Source organism: Oncorhynchus nerka, linkage group LG22 (assembly GCF_034236695.1).
Source record: "Oncorhynchus nerka isolate Pitt River linkage group LG22, Oner_Uvic_2.0, whole genome shotgun sequence".
In the NCBI taxonomy this organism is placed as follows: Eukaryota; Metazoa; Chordata; class Actinopteri; order Salmoniformes; family Salmonidae; genus Oncorhynchus; species Oncorhynchus nerka.
The window spans coordinates 7,768,942-7,792,980 of NC_088417.1; the positions used below are offsets into that span (position 1 = coordinate 7,768,942).

General features: G+C 44.8%; 3 protein-coding genes across 4 annotated transcripts in view; 2 read left to right on the forward strand and 1 right to left on the reverse strand.

Annotated features, from left to right (window-relative positions):
- Positions 1-1,747: 1,747 nt before the first annotated feature.
- LOC115125171 (proteasome activator complex subunit 2-like) lies at positions 1,748-14,845 on the forward strand. The gene is made up of 11 exons (XM_029654670.2): positions 1,748-1,881; positions 2,692-2,724; positions 3,043-3,105; positions 4,237-4,323; positions 10,850-10,895; positions 11,033-11,130; positions 11,404-11,472; positions 12,738-12,805; positions 12,913-12,967; positions 13,698-13,784; positions 14,476-14,845. The coding sequence occupies exons 1-11, from the start codon at positions 1,834-1,836 to the stop codon at positions 14,554-14,556; spliced, it is 735 nt and encodes a 244-aa protein (XP_029510530.1). The 5' UTR covers positions 1,748-1,833; the 3' UTR covers positions 14,557-14,845.
- Positions 14,846-15,643: 798 nt separating this feature from the next.
- On the reverse strand, positions 15,644-20,502 carry lsm5 (LSM5 homolog, U6 small nuclear RNA and mRNA degradation associated). The gene is made up of 5 exons (XM_029654668.2): positions 20,393-20,502; positions 19,672-19,767; positions 19,271-19,298; positions 16,221-16,293; positions 15,644-15,963 (listed from the first exon to the last, which is right to left on the reverse strand). The coding sequence occupies exons 1-5, from the start codon at positions 20,436-20,438 to the stop codon at positions 15,931-15,933; spliced, it is 276 nt and encodes a 91-aa protein (XP_029510528.1). The 5' UTR covers positions 20,439-20,502; the 3' UTR covers positions 15,644-15,930.
- Positions 20,503-20,735: 233 nt separating this feature from the next.
- LOC135563732 (late secretory pathway protein AVL9 homolog) overlaps positions 20,736-24,039 on the forward strand; it is a 52,791-nt gene continuing 49,487 nt past the window's right edge. For both annotated transcript variants that reach the window (XM_065006882.1, XM_065006883.1), the window contains exon 1: positions 20,736-20,975. In XM_065006882.1, the coding sequence (XP_064862954.1) occupies positions 20,892-20,975 (84 nt within the window). In that variant the 5' untranslated portion in view covers positions 20,736-20,891. The remainder of the gene's footprint in view (positions 20,976-24,039) is intronic.

Consider the following 24,039-nt stretch of genomic DNA (forward strand, 5'->3'; position numbering starts at 1 on the left):
TATGACATTTGTAATGTCTTTATTCTTTTGGAACTACTGTAAGTGTAATGTTTACTGTTAATTTTTATTGTTTATTTCATTTTTGTTTATTGTCTATTTCACTTGCTTTGGCAAAGTTAATATATGCTTTCCATGCCAATAAAGCAAGAGAGAGAGAGACAGAGAAAAAATAGAGAGAGACAGAAGAAAGAGAGAGACAGAAGAAAGAGAGACAGAAGAAAGAGAGAGAGAATAAAGACAGAGAGACAGAGAAGAAAGAGAGAGAGAGACAGAAGAGAGAGACAGAAGAGAGAGAGAGACAGAAGAAAGAGAGAGAGAACAAAGAGAGAGAGACAGAGAAGAAAAAGAGAGAAGAAAGACAGAGAGAGAGAAGAAAGACAGAGAGACAGAGAAGAAAGAGAGAGAGAGACAGAAGAAAGAGAGAGACAGAGAGAGAGAATAAAGAGAGAGAGACAGAGAGACAGAGAAGAAAGAGAGAGAGAGACAGAAGAAAGAGAGAGAGAGACAGAATAAAGAGAGAGAGAGACAGAAGAAAGAGAGAGAGAGACAGAAGAAAGAGAGAGACAGAGACAGAGAAGAAAAAGACAGAAGAAAGAGAGAGAGAGAAGAAAACAGAGAGAGAGAAGAAAGAGAGAGAAAGAAAGACAGAGACAGAGAAGAAAAAGAGAGAAGAAAGACAGAGAGAAGAAAGAGATACAGAAAGAGAGAAGAAGAGAGAGAAGAGAGAAGAAGAGAGAGAGAAGAGAGAAGAAAGAGAGAGAGAAGAAAGAGAGAAGAAAAGAGAGAAGAAAGAGAGAAGAAAGAGAGAGAAGAAAGAGAGAGAGAGAGAAGAGAGAAGAAAGAGAGAGAAGAAGAGAGAGAGAGAAGAAAGAAGAGAAGAGAGAGAGAGAAGAAAGAGAGAGAAGAGAGAGAGAGAAGAAAGAGAGAGAGAAGAAAGAGAAGAAGAGAGAGAGAAGAAAGAGAGAGAAGAGAGAGAGAGAGAAAGAGAGATCTGTACATATAAAAAGAAGAACAAGACATTTCTGACATTTGGTTCACTTAATATAAGCAATTTGTACTTTTGATACCTAAGTATATTTAAAACCAAATACTTTTACTCAAGTAGTATTTCACTGGGTGACTTTCACTTGAGTAATTTTCTATTAAGGTATCTATATTAAGGTACTTTTTCCACAGCTGCTGCTATGCATGTGTGGCAAGTTAGATAGTTATTCCACAGCTGCTGCTATGCATGTGTGGCAAGTTGGGTACTTTTTCTACAGCTGCTGTTATGCACGTGTGGCAAGTTGGGTACTTTTTCCACAGCTGCTAATGTGCACGTGTGGCTTATCAGTCAAAGTGAAAGGTGAAGTGAGGACACACACAGTCCCTCCTTGGGAAATAGAATAAGGCTCGATGCTTCCATCTGGTGGTCAATGATAATCAGTGAGTTTGAGAGAAAACTTTGGCATATTATACATTTATCATGTAACTTTTATGCAAAATATCAATATGTCCCATGTGTTATTTAGTTAGACTGGTGAAATTAAAGGTGGCCTAACATTACGTTTCCTCTGTGAAAAAGCTTTATACTGTATGGATAGTTTAGGACCTGGTCTTCAATAATGAGTTTGTGAGCCAACTACTGTATTTGAAACGGTTTAATTCAACAATATGTACTAAATATCAAGTCATTTCATTTTGGAGGAATACATTCATTCAGTGGGTGTGGCTTGATCCGAGGGTTTTGAATATAATCCTTTGAAATCGAAAGTAGGAAAGTTTGAGGAAATAGAGAAGTGTCCAACGACTGACCTTTTACTTTAAAACAATACGCGCAACCGTTCGCTCAAAATGTCGAAATCGTCTGTAATGAAAATAAAACGCGTGAACGCAGTAAAGGTAAGCACTAACTCATGCACATGTTGTTAATAAATGTTAGGCGTTAATTGGGCTATTTTTTTTATTTTACATCATATGTTCCCCCTTTAACCTTGTTCAAATGATTTCATAAGAGCATTTAGGTTACAACTGTGTTTCCTGCGAACAAAGATACATTGTTCCATTTTGGTCTGTTACGCACAATTTGTTTGTTAGGAATTGTAAAATCCATGTCATGCTTCCAGACAAAAGCGAAAGCAAAAAAACAACCTGGCTAAACGCTTTCACTGGCCACGTTCAAGCAGGGTTGAACTGTTTGGGACGTTCAGATATAAATAGTTCATGTAGAACACGGACTCGCATTGTCTCGATTCATGGCATGTATGTACAGACTCTGCAACGTTCGAGAAAGTTTGGTAACTGAACATGGCCCAGGGGTGTATTCATTACGAACCAAACGGATCGAAACGGAGGGATCTACCTTAATTTGTCACAATAGAAATTCTCGTTTGCGTTTTCCGTTTGGTGTTAACTGTTTGTGGCAAAACAGAAGCAGCGTAATGATTACACTCCAGGTTTACGAGGTTGAGTGGGCGATCCAGGTATATATAAAAAACACTTTGCAGCCGACTGGAACACAACCTTTTGTATAGTTGTGTGTGTGTGAAGGCTAATTTACAACAGATTACACAATTATTACACAATACATCTTAGTTTAACATTGATCCTGCTTGTGAGTTCAAGATGTTTTACAGTAAAAGTTTAGTAAACACATTTTTCCAAATTTTGCACCACTTACACACATCTTTCTTTTCATCCCTTTGTCTTTAGGTGGAGAACTTCCACCAGTCTCTGTATCAACAGGTTAGTCACGTTTATGCCTTATTGTGTTAACAACAAATGTGTGCTGGTGCGATGCCATTAACATTGGTGGTTAGAGAGTTAGAGAGTTGGACTAGTAACCGAAAGGTTGCAAGTTCAAATCCCCGAGCTGACAAGGTACAAATCTGTCGTTCTGCCCCTGAACAGGCAGTTAACCCACCTAGGCTGTCATTGAAAATAAGAATTTGTTCTTAACTGACTTGCCTAGTTAAATAAAGGTTAAATAAAATAGAAAGGGGGGCATGCTGTTCCTGGGTGAATGGGGGCGTTAGTACCTACCAAGTTCTGTTTTTTGTTCAGGCAGATAATCTGTTTTCCAACTACATCCCATTGAAGATCTCTCAGCTGGACAACCTGCTGAAGGTAAGCCTCATTGATTAGTTCATGTGTCACGGTCTGTTTCTTCCTACATCCGTTCATCCTTCATCTCTCATCTCTCTCCCCCTCCACCCTCTACCTCCCTCCCTCCTATCTATCTCCCCTCCCTCCACCTCCCGTCTTCTCATCTATCGCTCCCTCCCTCCCTCCACCCTCTACCTTCCGTCTTCTCATCTATCTATCTCTCCCTCCACCCTCTACCTTCCATCTTCTCATCCATCTCTCCCTCCCTCTCCCCTCCCCCTCTACCTCCCTTCCTCCTATCTATCTCCCTCCCTCCACCTCTACCTCCCGTCTTCTCATCTATCGCTCCCTCCCTCCCTCCACCCTCTAACTTCCGTCTTCTCATCTATCTCTCCCTCCCTCCACCCTCTACCTTCCATCTTCTCATCCATCTCTCCCTCCCTCTCCCCTCCACCCTCTACCTCCCTTCCTCCTATCTATCTCCCCCTTCCTCCACCCCTCTACCTCCCATCTTCTCATCTATCGCTCCCTCCCTCCCTCCACCCCTCTACCTTCCGTCTTCTCATCTATCTCTCCCTCCCTCCACCCTCTACCTTCCATCTTCTCATCCATCTCTCCCTCCCTCTCCCCCTCCACCCTCTACCTCCCTTCCTCCTATCTATCTCCCCTTCCTCCACCCTCTACCTCCCATCTTCTCATCTATCGCTCCCTCCCTCCCTCCACCCTCTACCTTCCGTCTTCTCATCTATCTCTCCCTCCCTCCACCCTCTACCTTCCATCTTCTCATCCATCTCTCCCTCCCTCTCCCCTCCACCCTCTACCTCCCTTCCTCCTATCTATCTCCCTCCCTCCACCCTCTACCTTCCGTCTTCTCATCTATCGCTCCCTCCCTCCACCCTCTACCTTCCATCTTCTCATCTATCTCTCCCCCTCTACCTCCCTTCATCCTATCTATCTCCCTCCCTCCACCCTCTACCTCCCGTCTTCTCATCTATCGCTCCCTCCCTCCACCCTCTACCTCCCTTCCTTTCGTCTATCTCTCTCTCCCTCCACCCTCTAATCTATCTCTTCCACCCTCTACCTCCCATCTCTCTCCCTCCCTCCACCCTCTACCTCCCTCCCTCTCATCTATCTCTCCCATGTCTCTTCCAGGAGGATGATCTCAACCTCCCAGACCTGTCCACTCTCCAAGCCCCTCTGAACATCCCTATACCAGACCCTCCCACTGCAGAGGATGAGGTGACTGACTATCATGCTCTTCTAACCAGATACATGTGTTGCATCCCAAATGGTACCCTGTGCACTACTATGGGTCCTGGTCAAAAGTAGTGCACTCTATAGGTAGTAGGGAATGCTGACCATATAGATCAACAGGATTTAATAACTTGACTGAGACCTCTTGGTTCCCTTGGTGGACATCTTATCCTCACATCACGGCTCTGCACCTTACTGTCTTATGTGACGATCTCTGCTTTACTCAGTTCCCGTAGAGTGGGGCGTCTCCAGTTGGTTTTTGGCTACAGACAGACTGAAAGATGGCTATGACAATAGACTAACTGATGGCTATGACCAATAGACTGACTAACTGATGGCTATGACCAATAGACTGACTGATGGCTATGACCAATAGACTGACTGACTGACGGCTATGACCAATAGACTGACTGACTGATGGCTATGACCAATAGACTGACTGACTGATGGCTATGACCAATAGACTGACTGATGGCTATGACAATAGACTGACTGACTGATGGCTATGACCAATAGACTGACTGATGGCTATGACAATAGACTGACTGATGGCTATGACCAATAGACTGACTGACTGATGGCTATGACCAATAGACTGACTGACTGACTGATGGCTATGACCAATAGACTGACTGACTGATGACCAATAGACTGACTGACTGATGGCTATGACCAATAGACTGACTGATGGCTATGACAATAGACTGACTGATGGCTATGACCAATAGACTGACTGACTGATGGCTATGACCAATAGACTGACTGACTGATGGCTACAGGTACAGACTGACTGATGGCTATGACCAATAGACTGACTGATGGCTATGACAATAGACTGACTGACTGATGGCTATGACCAATAGACTGACTGACTGATGGCTATGACAATAGACTGACTGACTGATGGCTACAGGTACAGACTGACTGATGGCTACAGGTACAGACTGACTGATGGCTACAGACTGACTGACTGATGGCTATGACAATAGACTGACTGACTGATGGCTACAGGTACAGACTGACTGATGGCTACAGGTACAGACTGACTGATGGCTACAGACTGACTGACTGATGGCTATGACCAATAGACTGACTGACTGATGGCTATGACCAATAGACTGACTGACTGATGGCTATGACCAATAGACTGACTGACTGACGGCTATGACCAATAGACTGACTGATGGCTATGATAGACTGACTGATGGCTATGACAATAGACTGACTGATGGCTATGACCAATAGACTGACTGATGGCTATGACCAATAGACTGACTGATGGCTATGACCAATAGACTGACTGATGGCTATGACCAATAGACTGACTGATGGCTACAGGTACAGACTGACTGATGGCTACAGGTACAGACTGACTGACTGCTACAGGTACAGACTGACTGACGGCTATGACAATAGACTGACTGACTGATGGCTATGACAATAGACTGACTGACGGCTATGACCAATAGACTGACTGACAGACTGACGGCTACAGGTACAGACTGACTGACTGCTACAGATTGACGGCTACAGGTACAGAGACTGACTGACGGCTACAGGTACAGAGACTGACTGACTGCTACAGGTACAGACTGACTGACTGACTGCTACAGGTACAGACTGACTGACTGCTACAGGTACAGACTGACTGACTGACTGCTACAGGTACAGACTGACTGACTGACTGCTACAGGTACAGACAGACTGACTGACTGCTACAGGTACAGACTGACTGACTGCTACAGGTACAGACAGACTGACTGACTGCTACAGGTACAGACAGACTGACTGCTACAGGTACAGACTGACTGACTGCTACAGGTACAGACTGACTGACTGCTACAGGTACAGACTGACTGACTGCTACAGACTGACGGCTATAGGTACAGACTGACTGACGGCTACAGGTACAGACTGACTGCTACAGGTACAGACTGACTGACTGCTACAGGTACTGACTGACTGACTGCTACAGGTACAGACTGACTGACTGACTGCTACAGGTACAGACTGACTGACTGACTGCTACAGGTACAGACTGACTGACTGACTGCTACAGGTACAGACTGACTGACTGACTGACTGCTACAGGTACAGACAGACTGACTGCTACAGGTACAGACTGACTGACTGCTACAGGTACAGACAGACTGACTGCTACAGGTACAGACAGACTGACTGCTACAGGTACAGACAGACTGACTGCTACAGGTACAGACAGACTGACTGCTACAGGTACAGACAGACTGACTGCTACAGGTACAGACAGACTGACTGCTACAGACAGACTGACAGCTACAGACTGACTGACTGCTACAGGTACAGACAGACTGACTGCTACAGGTACAGACAGACTGACTGCTACAGGTACAGACAGACTGACTGCTACAGCTACAGACTGACGGCTACAGGTACAGACTGACTGACGGCTACAGACTGACTGCTACAGGTACAGACTGACTGACTGCTACAGACAGACTGACTGACGGCTACAGGTACAGACTGACTGATGGCTACAGGTACAGACTGACTGATGGCTATAGGTACAGACTGACTGATGGCTACAGACTGACTGACGGCTACAGGTACAGACTGACTGACGGCTACAGGTAAAGACTGGCTGACGGCTACAGGTACAGACTGACTGACTGACTGCTACAGGTACAGACTGACTGACGGCTACAGGTACAGACTGACTGACGGCTACAGGTACAGACTGACTGATGGCTACAGGTAGAGACTGACTGATGGTTATAGGTACAGACTGACTGATGGCTACAGACTGACTGACGGCTATAGGTACAGACTGACTGATGGCTACAGGTAGAGACTGACTGATGGCTATAGGTACAGACTGACTGATGGCTACAGACTGACTGATGGCTATAGGTACAGACTGACTGATGGCTACAGACTGACTGATGGCTACAGGTACAGACTGACTGATGGCTACAGGTACAGACTGACTGATGGCTATAGGTACAGACTGACTGATGGCTATAGGTACAGACTGACTGATGGCTATAGGTACAGACTGACTGATTGCTATAGGTACAGACTGACTGATGGCTACAGGTACAGACTGACTGACTGACTGCTACAGGTACAGACTGACTGACTGACTGCTACAGGTACAGACTGACTGACTGACTGACTGCTACAGGTACAGACAGACTGACTGCTACAGGTACAGACTGACTGACTGCTACAGGTACAGACAGACTGACTGCTACAGGTACAGACAGACTGACTGCTACAGGTACAGACAGACTGACTGCTACAGGTACAGACAGACTGACTGCTACAGGTACAGACAGACTGACTGCTACAGGTACAGACAGACTGTCTGCTACAGACAGACTGACAGCTACAGACTGACTGACTGCTACAGGTACAGACAGACTGACTGCTACAGGTACAGACAGACTGACTGCTACAGGTACAGACAGACTGACTGCTACAGCTACAGAGGTACAGGTACAGACTGACTGACGGCTACAGACTGACTGCTACAGGTACAGACTGACTGACTGCTACAGACAGACTGACTGACGGCTACAGGTACAGACTGACTGATGGCTACAGGTACAGACTGACTGATGGCTATAGGTACAGACTGACTGATGGCTACAGACTGACTGATGGCTACAGGTACAGACTGACTGACGGCTACAGGTACAGACTGACTGACGGCTACAGGTAAAGACTGGCTGACGGCTACAGGTACAGACTGACTGACTGACTGCTACAGGTACAGACTGACTGACTGACTGCTACAGGTACAGACTGACTGACTGACTGACTGCTACAGGTACAGACAGACTGACTGCTACAGGTACAGACTGACTGACTGCTACAGGTACAGACAGACTGACTGCTACAGGTACAGACAGACTGACTGCTACAGGTACAGACAGACTGACTGCTACAGGTACAGACAGACTGACTGCTACAGGTACAGACAGACTGACTGCTACAGGTACAGACAGACTGACTGCTACAGACAGACTGACAGCTACAGACTGACTGACTGCTACAGGTACAGACAGACTGACTGCTACAGGTACAGACAGACTGACTGCTACAGGTACAGACAGACTGACTGCTACAGCTACAGACTGACGGCTACAGGTACAGACTGACTGACGGCTACAGACTGACTGCTACAGGTACAGACTGACTGACTGCTACAGACAGACTGACTGACGGCTACAGGTACAGACTGACTGATGGCTACAGGTACAGACTGACTGATGGCTATAGGTACAGACTGACTGATGGCTACAGACTGACTGACGGCTACAGGTACAGACTGACTGACGGCTACAGGTAAAGACTGGCTGACGGCTACAGGTACAGACTGACTGACTGACTGCTACAGGTACAGACTGACTGACGGCTACAGGTACAGACTGACTGACGGCTACAGGTACAGACTGACTGACGGCTACAGGTACAGACTGACTGATGGCTACAGGTAGAGACTGACTGATGGTTATAGGTACAGACTGACTGATGGCTACAGACTGACTGACGGCTATAGGTACAGACTGACTGATGGCTACAGGTAGAGACTGACTGATGGCTATAGGTACAGACTGACTGATGGCTACAGACTGACTGATGGCTATAGGTACAGACTGACTGATGGCTATAGGTACAGACTGACTGATGGCTACAGGTACAGACTGACTGATGGCTACAGGTACAGACTGACTGATGGCTATAGGTACAGACTGACTGATGGCTATAGGTACAGACTGACTGATGGCTATAGGTACAGACTGACTGATTGCTATAGGTACAGACTGACTGATGGCTACAGGTACAGACTGACTGACTGACTGCTACAGGTACAGACTGACTGACTGACTGCTACAGGTACAGACTGACTGACTGACTGACTGCTACAGGTACAGACAGACTGGAGCTACAGGTACAGACTGACTGAGACAGGTACAGACAGACTGACTGCTACAGGTACAGACAGACTGGCTACAGGTACAGACAGACTGACTGCTACAGGTACAGACAGACTGACTGCTACAGGTACAGACAGACTGACTGACAGGTACAGACAGACTGACTGCTACAGACAGAGACAGCTACAGACTGACTGACTGCTACAGGTACAGACAGACTGACTGCTACAGGTACAGACAGACTGACTGCTACAGGTACAGACAGACTGACTGCTACAGCTACAGACTGACGGCTACAGGTACAGACTGACTGACGGCTACAGACTGACTGCTACAGGTACAGACTGACTGACTGCTACAGACAGACTGACTGACGGCTACAGGTACAGACTGACTGATGGCTACAGGTACAGACTGACTGATGGCTATAGGTACAGACTGACTGATGGCTACAGACTGACTGATGGCTACAGGTACAGACTGACTGACGGCTACAGGTACAGACTGACTGACGGCTACAGGTAAAGACTGGCTGACGGCTACAGGTACAGACTGACTGACTGACTGCTACAGGTACAGACTGACTGACGGCTACAGGTACAGACTGACTGACGGCTACAGGTACAGACTGACTGATGGCTACAGGTAGAGACTGACTGATGGCTATAGGTACAGACTGACTGATGGCTACAGACTGACTGACGGCTATAGGTACAGACTGACTGATGGCTACAGGTAGAGACTGACTGATGGCTATAGGTACAGACTGACTGATGGCTACAGACTGACTGATGGCTATAGGTACAGACTGACTGATGGCTACAGGTACAGACTGACTGATGGCTATAGGTACAGACTGACTGATGGCTATAGGTACAGACTGACTGATGGCTATAGGTACAGACTGACTGATTGCTATAGGTACAGACTGACTGATGGCTATAGGTAGAGACTGACTGACGGCTATAGGTACAGACTGACTGATGGCTATGACTACAGACTGACTGATGGCTATAGGTACAGACTGACTGACGGCTACAGACTGACAGCTACAGACTGACTGATGACTACAGACTGACTGACGACTACAGACTGACTGACAGCTATAGGTACAGCCTGACTGACAGCTACAGGTACAGACTGACTGACAGCTACAGGTACAGACTGACAGCTACAGGTACAGACTGACAGCTACAGGTACAGACTGACAGCTACAGGTACAGACTGACAGCTACAGGTATAGCCTGACTGACAGCTACAGGTACAGACTGACAGCTACAGGTACAGCCTGACTGACAGCTACAGGTACAGACTGACAGCTACAGGTACAGCCTGACTGACAGCTACAGGTACAGACTGACAGCTACAGGTACAGCCTGACTGACAGCTACAGGTACAGACTGACAGCTACAGGTACAGCCTGACTGACAGCTACAGGTACAGACTGACAGCTACAGGTACAGCCTGACTGACAGCTACAGGTACAGACTGACAGCTACAGGTACAGCCTGACTGACAGCTACAGACTGACAGCTACAGGTACAGACTGACAGCTACAGGTACAGACTGACTGATTTTTCTCCCTCCAGGAAATGGAGACGGACAAGAATGATGACGAGAAGAAGAAGAAGAAAGGTGAGAGACAGCGGTCAGAGTCATGGCTGTCAACGTGTGGCTGTTGTTCCCTAAGACCAACTATTTAAAACAGCCTTAGAAAATCATTCCAAGTAGTGTGTTGATTCAGTTCGTGTTATTCATTTTGTGTCTTTCAGCTCCAAGCTGTGGCCTTATCAAAGGGAATGAGAAGATTGTGAAGCTGCTGGACAGAGTGAAACCAGAGATACTATCACTGAGGGAGACCATCATTACAGTAAGAATAACCAGAGATCCTATCACTGAGACCATCATTACAGTAAGAATAACCAGAGATACGATCACTGAGACCATCATTACAGTAAGAATAACCAGAGATACGATCACTGAGACCATCATTACAGTAAGAATAACCAGAGATCCTATCACTAAGAGAGACCATCATTACAGTAAGAATACAATAGAAGAAACAGTGACATCTTGTGGTGAACTGAAATAGATGAAAATGCTGGTGAAGATGAACATATTCTGTCATTGGGTGTTGTCTTAGGTGTCCTGCTGGATTCAGCATCTCATCCCCAAAATAGAGGATGGGAACGACTTTGGCGTTGCAATCCAGGTAAAAGGTCAACACTTGTTCATCTTTAAAGTCAAGTGGTCATTCCTGAAAAAGGTGGAAAGCTACCGCAGATGGAACTGTATTCTCCTGAGGCCTCATTTATAACCGTTGTGTAAAAATGTCAAACTAAATATCTGAATGCAAATTTTTTTTAAAATACATTCGTCTACAAATATGGATTTTTAGACTAACTTAAAACGCTCGTCATACATACGCATGTTTCCCGCTATAAAATCAGAGCTGTGCGCGTGTGAACGAGCGTTATAACGCCGTCTGGAAAACGCCCTCCATTCACCTTTCATGTTGACAATAACTCCCTTTTATTTCCTGTATAGTTTGGAACTGTTGGCATTAGGCCACGACAGTTTCTAAAAGAAAGAGCAAATTTGATCAAATGTTTTGAGGTATTGGCAGAATACTTGAATCTTTTGAAGTAACATGCTTGTATTTGGCAAAGGACTGGGACCGTTTCTGAAAGAAAACGAGGGCAAATTGTTGTGGACCTGCCAGCAAAACGTTTGACATGAACAATGTTTTGAATCGACTTCTCCCCCAACCAACCTAAATATGCTGGTCTGCCCCCGAATTCTGAAACATTGTATAGGCTAGTCCAATTTAAAAAATATATATATTACAGTACTAGCATATGTGCTTTAGTGTAAAAAAAATATATACAAATAAACTGATCACCTGTTAAATTTGACTGTGTATTATAAACTGTGCTGCCTATGGGATCGCATACAGCAACACTTTAAATACATCTATTTACTAGGCCCAATTAAATGCGATGCGTATGGTCATTTGTTGTACGGCTACTTTGGGGTATATGAACCCGTCGCCGCTAGAAAACGCAAGGAATTTATTCCGCAATAGTTATTAAAAATAAAATAGGATAAAAAAAAACTACTCGTATGACTTTATTTTAGATTCCCCAAATAAAATGTTTAGATTTTTCACTCTTCTCACTAGCCCAATGGCTGTAATCTTGTTTTTTAAAGCATGGTCATCACATCCTCCATTTGTACATCCTAACCTGCCTGTTTTCAATGTAATACTTCATCCACTAGAAAATGTAAGTTTGTATGTAGGTTAAAGAACATTCTCATGCCATGTTAAGTTTTAAAAATATAAAATCTTAACTTTTGTGGGGGGAAACTGCTTCATGCCTGGTTTTTTTTTGGGGGTAGATTTTGTAAGTAGCTTCTATAACTGAGGCTCGTGGTGTTTCATCAAAATGGACATGTCCTCGTGCTTATTATATCCAGGAGAAAATCTTGGAGAGAATCGCTGCAGTGAAGACAAAAGTGGACGGCTTCCACACCAACATTAACAAGTAGGACACATTTTCATGCTTTCAAGTAACCCAGAGCTCTTGGAGGTCATTATACATTTGACAAATTAAAAATATTATACATGTGACTGTCACTATTGTTCCTTCAGGTACTTTTCAGAGAGGGGTGATGCAGTGGCTAAAGCCTCCAAGTCAACTCACGTGGTGAGAATTGGCATTTGTAGACACAACCAAATTCTGTATTCAACTATGACCTGATGTCGTAACACATCCCTCCTTGTCCTCTTCCTTCCTCATCCTGATGTCGTAACACATCTCTCCTTGTCCTCTTCCTTCCTCATCCTGATGTTGTCCTCTTCCTTCCTCATCCTGATGTCGTAACACATCCCTCCTCCTCTTCCTTCCTCATCCTGATGTCGTAACACATCCCTCCTTGTCCTCTTCCTTCCTCATCCTGATGTCGTAACACATTCTTCCTTCCTCATCCTGATGTCGTAACACATCCCTCCTTGTCCTCTTCCTTCCTCATCCTGATGTCGTAACACATCCCTCCTTGTCCTCTTCCTTCCTCATCCTGATGTCGTAACACATCCCCTCCTTGTCCTCTTCCTTCCTCATCCTGATGTCATAACACATCTCTCCTTGTCCTCTTCCTTCCTCATCCTGATGTCGTAACACATCCCTCCTCCTCTTCCTTCCTCATCCTGATGTCGTAACACATCCCTCCTTGGCCTCTTCCTTCCTCATCCTGATGTCGTAAACATCCATCCCCTCCTCTTCCTCATCCTGATGTGTCCATCCCTCCTTCCTCATCCTGATGTCATAACACATCTCTCCTTGTCCTCTTCCTTCCTCATCCTGATGTTGTAACACATCCCTCCTTGTCCTCTTCCTTCCTCATCCCTGTGTTTCTCCTCCTTCTGGTTAAAATCAGATGGACTACCGCTCACTGGTCCATGAGAAGGATGAGGCTGTCTACTCTGACATCAGAGTCATCCTCCTGGACATCCGTGGCTTCTATGTGAGTGACTGATTTAATCTCAAATGGCACCTGTTTTCCTATATAGTGCACTACTTTTGACATAGGGCTCTGGACAAAGGTAGTGCACTATACAGTGGAAAGGGTACCATTCGGGAGAGGCAAGATACTATCAAAAAAAAAAATCAACCTAAGCACAGGAAGCATAGAAATAGTGCATATAGAACTGATCTACAATTTCTTAGACTTTCTTTCAATGAGGATGACAGATCTATAACTGACATTTCTATGTGAATTTGGTCCAAAAAAAGGTACATATTTCAGCTTTAATAAGTCAATCTATAAGTAAACAAGTGAAGGTCACTTGTAAATTAACGTTTTGTCAGATGTTTTCATACCTCAAAAGTAGACGCAACGTCAAGATGAAACCATTTCCCACAACGTCTGTTGTTTAGATCCAGCTATAGGCCTATAGGGGCGGCAGCGTAGCCTAGTGGTTAGAGCGTTGAGACTAGTAACCGAAAGGTTGCAAGATCGAATCCTGAGCTGACAAGGTAAAAATCTGTTCTGTCCCTGAAAGAGGCAGTTAACCCACTGTTCCCCGGTAGGCCGTCATTGTAAATAAGAATTTGTTCTTAACTGACTTGCCTAGTTAAATAAAAACAGATGAAAAGATAAAACACCAGTATGTATACAAGACCACTCACTTCATCAATGTTTGTGTGTGTTGCAGGTGGAACTGTATGACATCATCAGCAAGAACCTGGAAAAAGTGACCAATCCGAAAGGAGAAGAGAAGCCCTCAATGTACTGAGATGCATGAGAGGAGAAAGTAGCCTGGTTCCAGATTGCATGGTACTCTATCCTGATCTATTGCGGTCCTTGTCAAGCAACATGACAAGGATTTGGCACGTTAGCACAAACAGGCTGGCGCCCAGGTGAAGAGAGGAATGAGAGAATAGTGGGGTTGAATTCATTTCAACCATGTGATATTTTCCAGGTGTATACCAATCAACACTCAATCAGTGCTGTTTCTATTTGTAAATCAGTGTCCAGATTAGCCTGTTGTTTTTTCATGCTAATAAACTCATCTTAATATTGAACACTGAACCTAGAGACTAAATGATGATTTGCAACTCTGGAAGCAACAGATGCACTATTAAAAAGACGAGACACACCATAAGCTCTGGATAAGAGCGTCTGCTAAATGACTTAAATGTAATGTAATGATAAGCAGGCTGTAGATCACCTGCTGGGGTCATCGACACCCCAGCAGGTGACTTCTAACGAATTGTCGGGAAATAAACAGAAAATGACATCCGATGTTCTGTGGTGATGAGAGAGAGGACAGTCAACCCACGGCCGAAGTTCATGATGCTAAGATAAGAAGAAGTTCATGATGCTAAGATAATAAGAAGAAGTTCATGATGCTAAGATAATAATAAGTTCATGATGCTAAAATAATAATAAGTTCATGATGCTAAGATAATAATAAGTTCATGATGCTAAGATAATAAGAAGAAGTTCATGATGCTAAGATAATAATAAGAAGTTCATGATGCTAAAATAATAATAAGAAGTTCATGATGCTAAGATAATAATAATAAGAAGAAGTTCATGATGCTAAGATAATAATAATAAGAAGAAGTTCATGATGCTAAAATAATAATAAGTTCATGATGCTAAGATAATAATAATAAGAAGAAGTTCATGATGCTAAGATAATAACAATAAGAAGTTCATGATGCTAAGATAAGAAGAAGAAGTTCATGATGCTAAGATAAGAAGAAGAAGTTCATGATGCTAAGATAAGAAGAAGAAGTTCATGATGCTAAGATAAGAAGAAGAAGTTCATGATGCTCTGCCTTGTCCTTTAAGAGCTACAAATGAACACACTGGGGTTTATTTTCAATCACTGATTTATTTATAACAAAAAAAAAAAAATTGTACTGTTTCTCACCACTAAAGTAGAAATGGTTGACGTTACACATGTCAAAGTTCCAACCAACTGTTGCTCTGTACACAAACCTTTATCAAGCCTTCGTTAGGAAAAAAATAACTTTCTGTTTACAATTATTTTCTCAAAACTAAAGAACCATAATAAAACATCACAAACTGAGGAAAGTACTGATAGGAAGGCAAGTATACATCCACAACGTAAAAGAATGTTTTCAGCTAAATGTTATGTTCATACTTCAGGCCCTTCACCTCCAGGTATGAGCTGGAAAAGAGAAGAATACAACAGAATGGTCAGGACAATCAGCATACGGCTGCTGCGTCAAGCATTTGACAATCTAGTAAAAAGGTTACTAGATTGTCTGAGCAACAATGGCCCATAGGACAGGAGCCTATCTCCTGTTTCCGTAATGTACGGCAGCTTGATATACAAGTACACCCTCTGGATAGGATGGTGGTCTGTCGCACTCCATTTGATAATAATAATAATAATAAATCTATAGTATGTCATCATATGCTCACCATGGTGATGTTGTTGCCGTTGAGCAGTATCTGATCCAGTTTGGTGATCCTCCTTCCCTCCGGTGTGATTTCACTAAAAACAAGAGAGTCATCAAGAGGAAAGATTCAACACCTGTCCTACACCAGGAACCTCTGTAGAGCTGAAAGAATCGGGACAGGTTGAAGCTGTGTGGTGATAGGCTCCTGCTGAAGCTATTCACCTCCAATGGGTTTACTGGATTTAACAACATACTGCTCTTAAGATGGCGCCCGAGAGGAAGGCAGATGTTTTACTTGTCCCCAACCTAGTGTTTTGTTTGTTTATTTGCAACTTATTTTTTTAAACTTATTTTTGTACACAATGTTGCCTCTACCGTCTCTTATGACCGAAAATAACTTCCAGACATCAGGATTACTGCGATTACTGGTAGAATCCTTTTTTTTCCCCTTTCAGGAGTCTGACACAAAGGATACACTGCTTTCTCGGGAACAGGCCCAGATCCCTGCGATTTGCGTGAAGATGGGCGGGCTGCCTTCTGAGAATTCGTAGGCGATCGAATAAACCACCACTTCCCTCCATTCTACTAGCAAACGTGCAATCTTTGGAGAATAAAATTGACGAGCTACGCAGGAAGAATAAACTACCAACAGGACATTAAAACACTAACATCTTATGCTTCACAGAGTCGTGGCTAAATCATGACACTATCAACATACAGCTGTCTGGTTATACGCTGTACCGGCGGGATAGAACAGCAGTGTCTGGTATGACAAGGGGCGGCGGACTATGTATTTCTGTAAACAACAGCTGGTGCACGATATCGAAGGAACTCTCGAACTATTGCTCACCTGAGGTAGAGTATCTCATGATAAGCTGTAGACCACACTATCTGTATTTTTCGTAGCTGTTTACATACCACCACAGTCAGAGGGTGGCACTTAGACAGCATTGAATGAGCTGTATTCTGCCATAAGCAAACAAGAAACTCTCACCCAGAGGCGGCGCTCCTAGTGGCCGGGGACTTTAACGCAGGGAAACTTAAATCAGTTGTACATGTTAGAAGTGCAACCAGAGGGGAAAGAACTCTGGACCACCTTTACTCCACACACAGAGACTCATACAAAGCTCTCCCTCCATTTGTCAAATCTGACTCTAATTCCAGCCTGATTCCTGCTTGCAAGCAAAAATTAAAGCAGGAAGCACCAGTGACTAGATTATTTGTAGAAGCCATGGATTACAGGCGGGAATCCGCACTGAGCTAAAGGCTGGAGCTGCCGCTTTCAAGGAGTGGAAATCTAACCGGGAAGCTTAAAAGAAATCCCGCTATGCCCTCCGACAAAGCATCAAACAGGCAAAGCGTCAATACAGGACTTAGTAGGATCCTACTACACCGGCTCTGACGCTCGTCAGATGTGGCAGGGCTTGAAAACCATTACGGACTACAAAAGGAAGCCCAGCCGAGAGCTGCCCAGTGACACGAGCCTACCAGACGACCTCAACTACTTCTATGCTCGCTTCAAGGCAAATAACACTGAAACATGCATGAGAGCACCAGCTAATCCGGAAGACTGATCACGCTCTCCACAGCCGATGTGAGTAAGACCTTTAAACAGGTCAGCATTCACAAGGCCAGACGGATTACCAGGATGTGTACTGCGAGCATGTGCTGACCAACTGGCAAGTGTCTTCAGTGACATATTCAACCTCTCCCTGTCCGAGTCTAATACCAATATGTTTGAAGCAGACCACCATAGTGCCTGTGCTCAAGAACATTAAGTTAACCTGCCTAAATTACTACCGACCCGTAGCACTCACGTCTGTAGCCATGAAGTGCTTTGAAAGGCTGGTCATGACTCACATCAACACCATTACCCCAGAAACCCTAGACCCACTCCAATTTGCATACCGCCCAAACAGATCCACAGATGATGCCATCTCTATTGCACTCCACACTGCCCTTTCCCAACTGGACAAAAGGAAAACCTATGTGAGAATGCTGTTCATTGACTACAGCTCAGCGTTCAACACCATAGTGCCCTCAAAGCTCATCGATAAGCTAAGGACCCTGGGACTAAAAACCTCCCTCTGCAACTGACGGGCCGCCCCCAGGTTGTAAGGGTAGGTAACAACACATCCACCACGCTGATCCTCAACACAGGGGACCCTCAGGGGTGCATGCTCAGTCCCCTCCTGTACTCCCTGTTCACTCATGACTGCATGGTCAGGCACGACTCCAACACCATCATTAAGTTTGCAGATGACACAACAGTGGTAGGCCTGATCAGTGACAACGACAAGACAGCCTATATGGAGGTCAGAGACCTGGCTGTGTGGTGCCAGGACAACAACCTCTCCCTCAACGATGAGACAGCCTATAGGGAGGTCAAAGACCTGGCCGTGTGGTGCCAGGACAACAACCTCTCCCTCAACATGATCAAGACAAAGGAGATTATTGTGGACTGCAGGAAAAAGAGGACCAAGCACGCCCCCATTCTCATCGACGGGGCTGCAGTGGAGCAGGTTGAGAGCTTCAAGTTCCTTGGTGTCCACATCACCAACAAACAAACATGGTCCAAGCACACTGACAGTCATGAAGAGGGCACAACAAAACCTATTCCCTCTCAGGAGACTGAAAAGATTTGGCAGGTCCTCAGATCCTCAAAAAGTTTTGACAGCTGCACCATCGAGAGCACTGCCTGTCATGGCAATTGCTCGGCCTCCGAACGCAAGGCACCACAAAGGGTAGTGCGAATGGGCAAAGCTTCCTGCCATCCAGGACCTCTATAACAGGCGGTGTCAGAGGAAGGCCCTAAAAATTATCAAAGACAACAGCCACCCTTTCAGTTCTCCCCAAGTGCATAGGTGGGCTAGCTAGGGTTGTTTTCTAGACAGGGCCCAAGAGAGCAATCCATATAGGCTATCATTCACTACTTTTAATTGAAGCACTATGAGCTCTGGTTGAAAGTAGTGCACTATATTGGGAATAGAGTGTCATTTGGGACACAGCCTATGTATAAGCAGCCGTGCGATTCCACTCCATGTAAGTGAACTGTAATACTTGTGTACTTACAATTCTGTCACGTCCTCGAGCACCATGTCTGAAGGTGGGTGGGTGAAGGATAATCTGTACATTGACGAACTAAATGATTACAGTATGGCAAACGTTTAAATTCAACAACGACTGGTTTTGTACAATGTACCATACTTCTGCAGCGGTAGCAAACCCTCCCCCTAGAGAGTGACTGGGGGGGGTGAGGGCTTTTGCTCCAGCCCTATACACACCCTTTTCAGATAGTCAAGGTCCGAATGAGCGGCTGGTTAATACAAGCGGGTGTGTTGGTTAGATTAGGGCTGGAGAGCAAAATCCTATCAGAGCGTAGGTCTCCAAAACCCTCAAAAGGGGGTTTCCCACAGCTCTACAATGAAGGATAAATAATTAGATGTTTCGTAGGACGTTTGTGTAAAGGATACTGACAAAATCATCGAAACCCAACAGGGTGCCAACAATTTCTTTGTCGTTCTTCATGACGATATGGATTCGGGAACCTATACATTTGTCCACGAGCTCTGAAAGAACACAAGAAAAACATGTTGAAATCACAGACCGACGATCAAGAGAACTACATGCTTTTGTGTCAGGCTTCCAGCAACCTAACGCACATCTTGATTCTGCTAGGTGTAATCATTGTCCAGACAGATGACCATGACTAATGTATTATTTGATTGAATCAAGTGGTTTAGTGATGGGCTGGAACAAAAGCCTGCACCTGGGACTGCAGGACCTGATTTGGAGAGGCCCAAACATTCCCGCGAGAGTTTGAATTTGGCTAATCTGGTTGGTTGCCTAGTTAGCTAGCGTTCTTTCAAAATGTAGTTAGCTAACTTAATTTGAAAATATATAAATGAAAGTCATACGGCATGAATGTAATACAGAAAATTGCTGTAGTTGAAACATTTAGCTCATATCTGTGACATCCTGGCCGGCGGGTAAGGTTTGGCTACTTTTGCTCCTTAGCTAGCTAACGTTAGCTAGCTTTGCAATGCGGACATGCTTACAACTACTAGTTTACATGACTCCTGCATTACATATCTGTAAATGGGTATATTTCAATATACAACCCCGCATTGAGCGTTACCGACGTGCTTGTTATCTGTATAATTTCATACACAATATGAAGAAAATCATACAAACCAAGTGGGAGCAACTGTGACGGATTTGTAGCTGGAGTGGCTGCCATGTTTCGTTTGAAGAAAGGCGGAAGTAATCGATCGACTAATCAACCCAAAAAATAATCAGACTGAAACAATCAAACACTGATGTTTTATTGTTTCCAAGCACTGGGAGGGGGTCGTTTTCATTATGACTATGGTCAATTAAATCATAAATTCACTAATTTGATGCAGCCCAGACAGAATAAAACATTTTATTATTTTTTTGATTGGGTGAAAAATGATTAATGAAAACATTCATTAAAGAGTCATGGCCCAAAGCGGCGGCGCTTCATTTTGAGTGACGTCATCCCGCTACTCAAAATGAGGAGGCGGAAGTGAAAGTCCCTCGGGTTGATTGTGTGACTGCGGACGTCGATTCCAGGAACACCTAAAAGAGCAACTCCAGTTCATTTCAACGCTGTTTACATTGGTCTCTCAAGTGGAAAACAACACATAACTGCCCAAAACTATCGGGGGCCATGGAGTTAAATGGCAAAGAGGAACTCAAAGGACCCGTGTTGCATATCGTGGTAGTCGGATTTCACCACAAGAAAGGATGTCAGGTACGTCAATCTCGAGAGGCATGCTAACCAGGTAGTCTGGGCAGTGGAGATCCATAAAGCACACTAGCTGCTGCCCAGGCAACTATTAGCAGAAAAGAGTGGAGAGCTGCTCCTACTAGGAGTCTACATTGTGCGTCAAGCAGAGCATTGGGTAATGGCTGGGGGTGTGAGTGAATGAGCTATTTAGTTATTTGACTGATTAGCAACAGTAACAACAACCCAGGCAGGGACCTTTGCTGTTGGGTCATTCCACGTAATTTCAACAAGTCATGTACTCACAATCTCAGATTGTTTTGAAATAGGTTTCTGTAGTTAGAAACAGATAAAATGAGCATTCCTGACACATTATTTTATCACTGAGAAGAATGTAACTAATTGATTGCACACAAATTGGTCATTTGAATTTATAGGCTTGATTTAATCTTCAATAAATATTGTACCTAACATCCGATTTGAAACATAATTCTTCCTAAACAATGAGTACGACACGAGGAATCTAATACAATTATCAATCGGTCTCTGGTGTTTATGACATGCATCACATTTGTTTTCCTTTGCAACTTTGCTTCGAAAACCAATAGCTTTTGCTCATGATGAAAATACATGGTGTGGTCGTCCTCCATAATATCAAGCCATTCATCCATCCATGAAAACGGGGTGTCAGGGAGCCTTGTGGTTGGGCCAGTAACCGAATCCCCGAGGTGTCAAGGTAAAACTGTCATTCTGCTGTTCCCCGGTAGGCTGTCATTATAAATAAGGATATATATATATATTTTTTTTTGATTACTTATAAATAAGGATTTGTTCGTAACTGACTTGCCTAGTTACATAAATGTTGAATACATTTTATGATTATTATTATTTTTAAAGCTAGTCAGTTTGTCCTTCTCTTAGGCTTAATTGTGTCCATGAAACGGCACCTTTGTGTGTGGTTTGTTCCATTTAAAAAAAGGTCTAGATTAGTTATACCATTCCTGGCAATTGGTGAATATGCAAACCATTTTTATTTTATTTAACCTTTTCTAGGCAAGTCAGTTAAGAACAATTTCTTATTTTCAATGACAGCCAAGGAACAGTGCCTGTCAGCTCGGGTGTTTGAACTTGCAACCTTCCGGTTACTAGTCCAACGCTCTAACCACTAGGCTACCCTGCCACCTCTACACTCTAACCACTAGGCTACCCTGCCACCTCTACACTCTAACCACTAGGCTACCCTGCCACCTCTACACTCTAACCACTAGGCTACCCTGCCACCTCTACACTCTAACCACTAGGCTACCCTGCCACCTCTACACTCTAACCACTAGGCTACCCTACCACCTCTACACTCTAACCACTAGGCTACCCTGCCACCTCTACACTCTAACCACTAGGCTACCCTGCCACCTCTACACTCTAACCACTAGGCTACCCTGCCACCTCTACACTCTAACCACTAGGCTACCCTGCCACCTCTACACTCTAACCACTAGGCTACCTGCCGCCTCTACACTCTAACCACTAGGCTACCTGCCGCCTCTACACTCTAACCACTAGGCTACCCTGCCGCCTCTACACTCTAACCACTAGGCTACCCTGCCACCTCTACACTCTAACCACTAGGCTACCCTGCCACCTCTACACTCTAACCACTAGGCTACCCTACCACCTCTACACTCTAACCACTAGGCTACCCTGCCACCTCTACACTCTAACCACTAGGCTACCCTGCCACCTCTACACTCTAACCACTAGGCTACCCTGCCACCTCTACACTCTAACCACTAGGCTACCCTGCCACCTCTACACTCTAACCACTAGGCTACCTGCCGCCTCTACACTCTAACCACTAGGCTACCTGCCGCCTCTACACTCTAACCACTAGGCTACCTGCCGCCTCTACACTCTAACCACTAGGCTACCTGCCGCCTCTACACTCTAACCACTAGGCTACGCTGCCGCCTCTACACTCTAACCACTAGGCTACCTACCGTCCCTACACTCTAACCACTAGGCTACCTGCCACCTCTACACTCTAACCACTAGGCTACCCTGCCACCTCTACACTCTAACCACTAGGCTACCTGCCGCCTCTACACTCTAACCACTAGGCTACCTGCCGCCTCTACACTCTAACCACTAGGCTACCTGCCGCCTCTACACTCTAACCACTAGGCTACCTGCCGCCTCTACACTCTAACCACTAGGCTACCCTGCCACCTCTACACTCTAACCACTAGGCTACCCTGCCACCTCTACACTCTAACCACTAGGCTACCTGCCGCCTCTACACTCTAACCACTAGGCTACCTGCCGCCTCTACACTCTAACCACTAGGCTACCTGCCGCCTCTACACTCTAACCACTAGGCTACCTGCCGCCTCTACACTCTAACCACTAGGCTACGCTGCCGCCTCTACACTCTAACCACTAGGCTACCTGCCGCCTCTACACTCTAACCACTAGGCTACCTACCGTCCCTACACTCTAACCACTAGGCTACCTGCCACCTCTACACTCTAACCACTAGGCTACCTGCCACCTCTAGTTAAATAAAAGTAAAATAAAGGTAAAGTAAATAAAACTACAATCAATGTCATTTACTGAAATGCTATAACTCATTCCGTATTTAATCTGCACTTTTCCCTGACATGAGATCTTATCTCCTCACGGCTAATTTCCTCGCTCTTGGTCAGAGGTTTTATTTCGACCTGCCAATGTTTGTACTGCTAGCCTATACTCCCTCAGTCATGTGACTGTTATTAAAGAATGTGTCGTACGCAAATCCAAATACATCTATACGCACAAGTCACTGCCTGCAATGTTGTTGTCACTGTAGTTTCAAGGATTAGCCTAAAGTTTAGTGAGTCATTTGGCAAATTTTAAGGAGAGCTTGACAGACACGATGGACTACAAGGGCAGTGTTTACGCCTGGTAATTACCCTAGTGAAAGGTTGTGTGTGGGGGTGTGTGTGTGTGTGTTTGCATGCATGCAGAAAGAGTCCACCTGCTCATTCAGTCAGGAAATGAACAGGGACAAGATAACACCTCAAGTGTATTCCAATAATAATAATAATCTACAGAG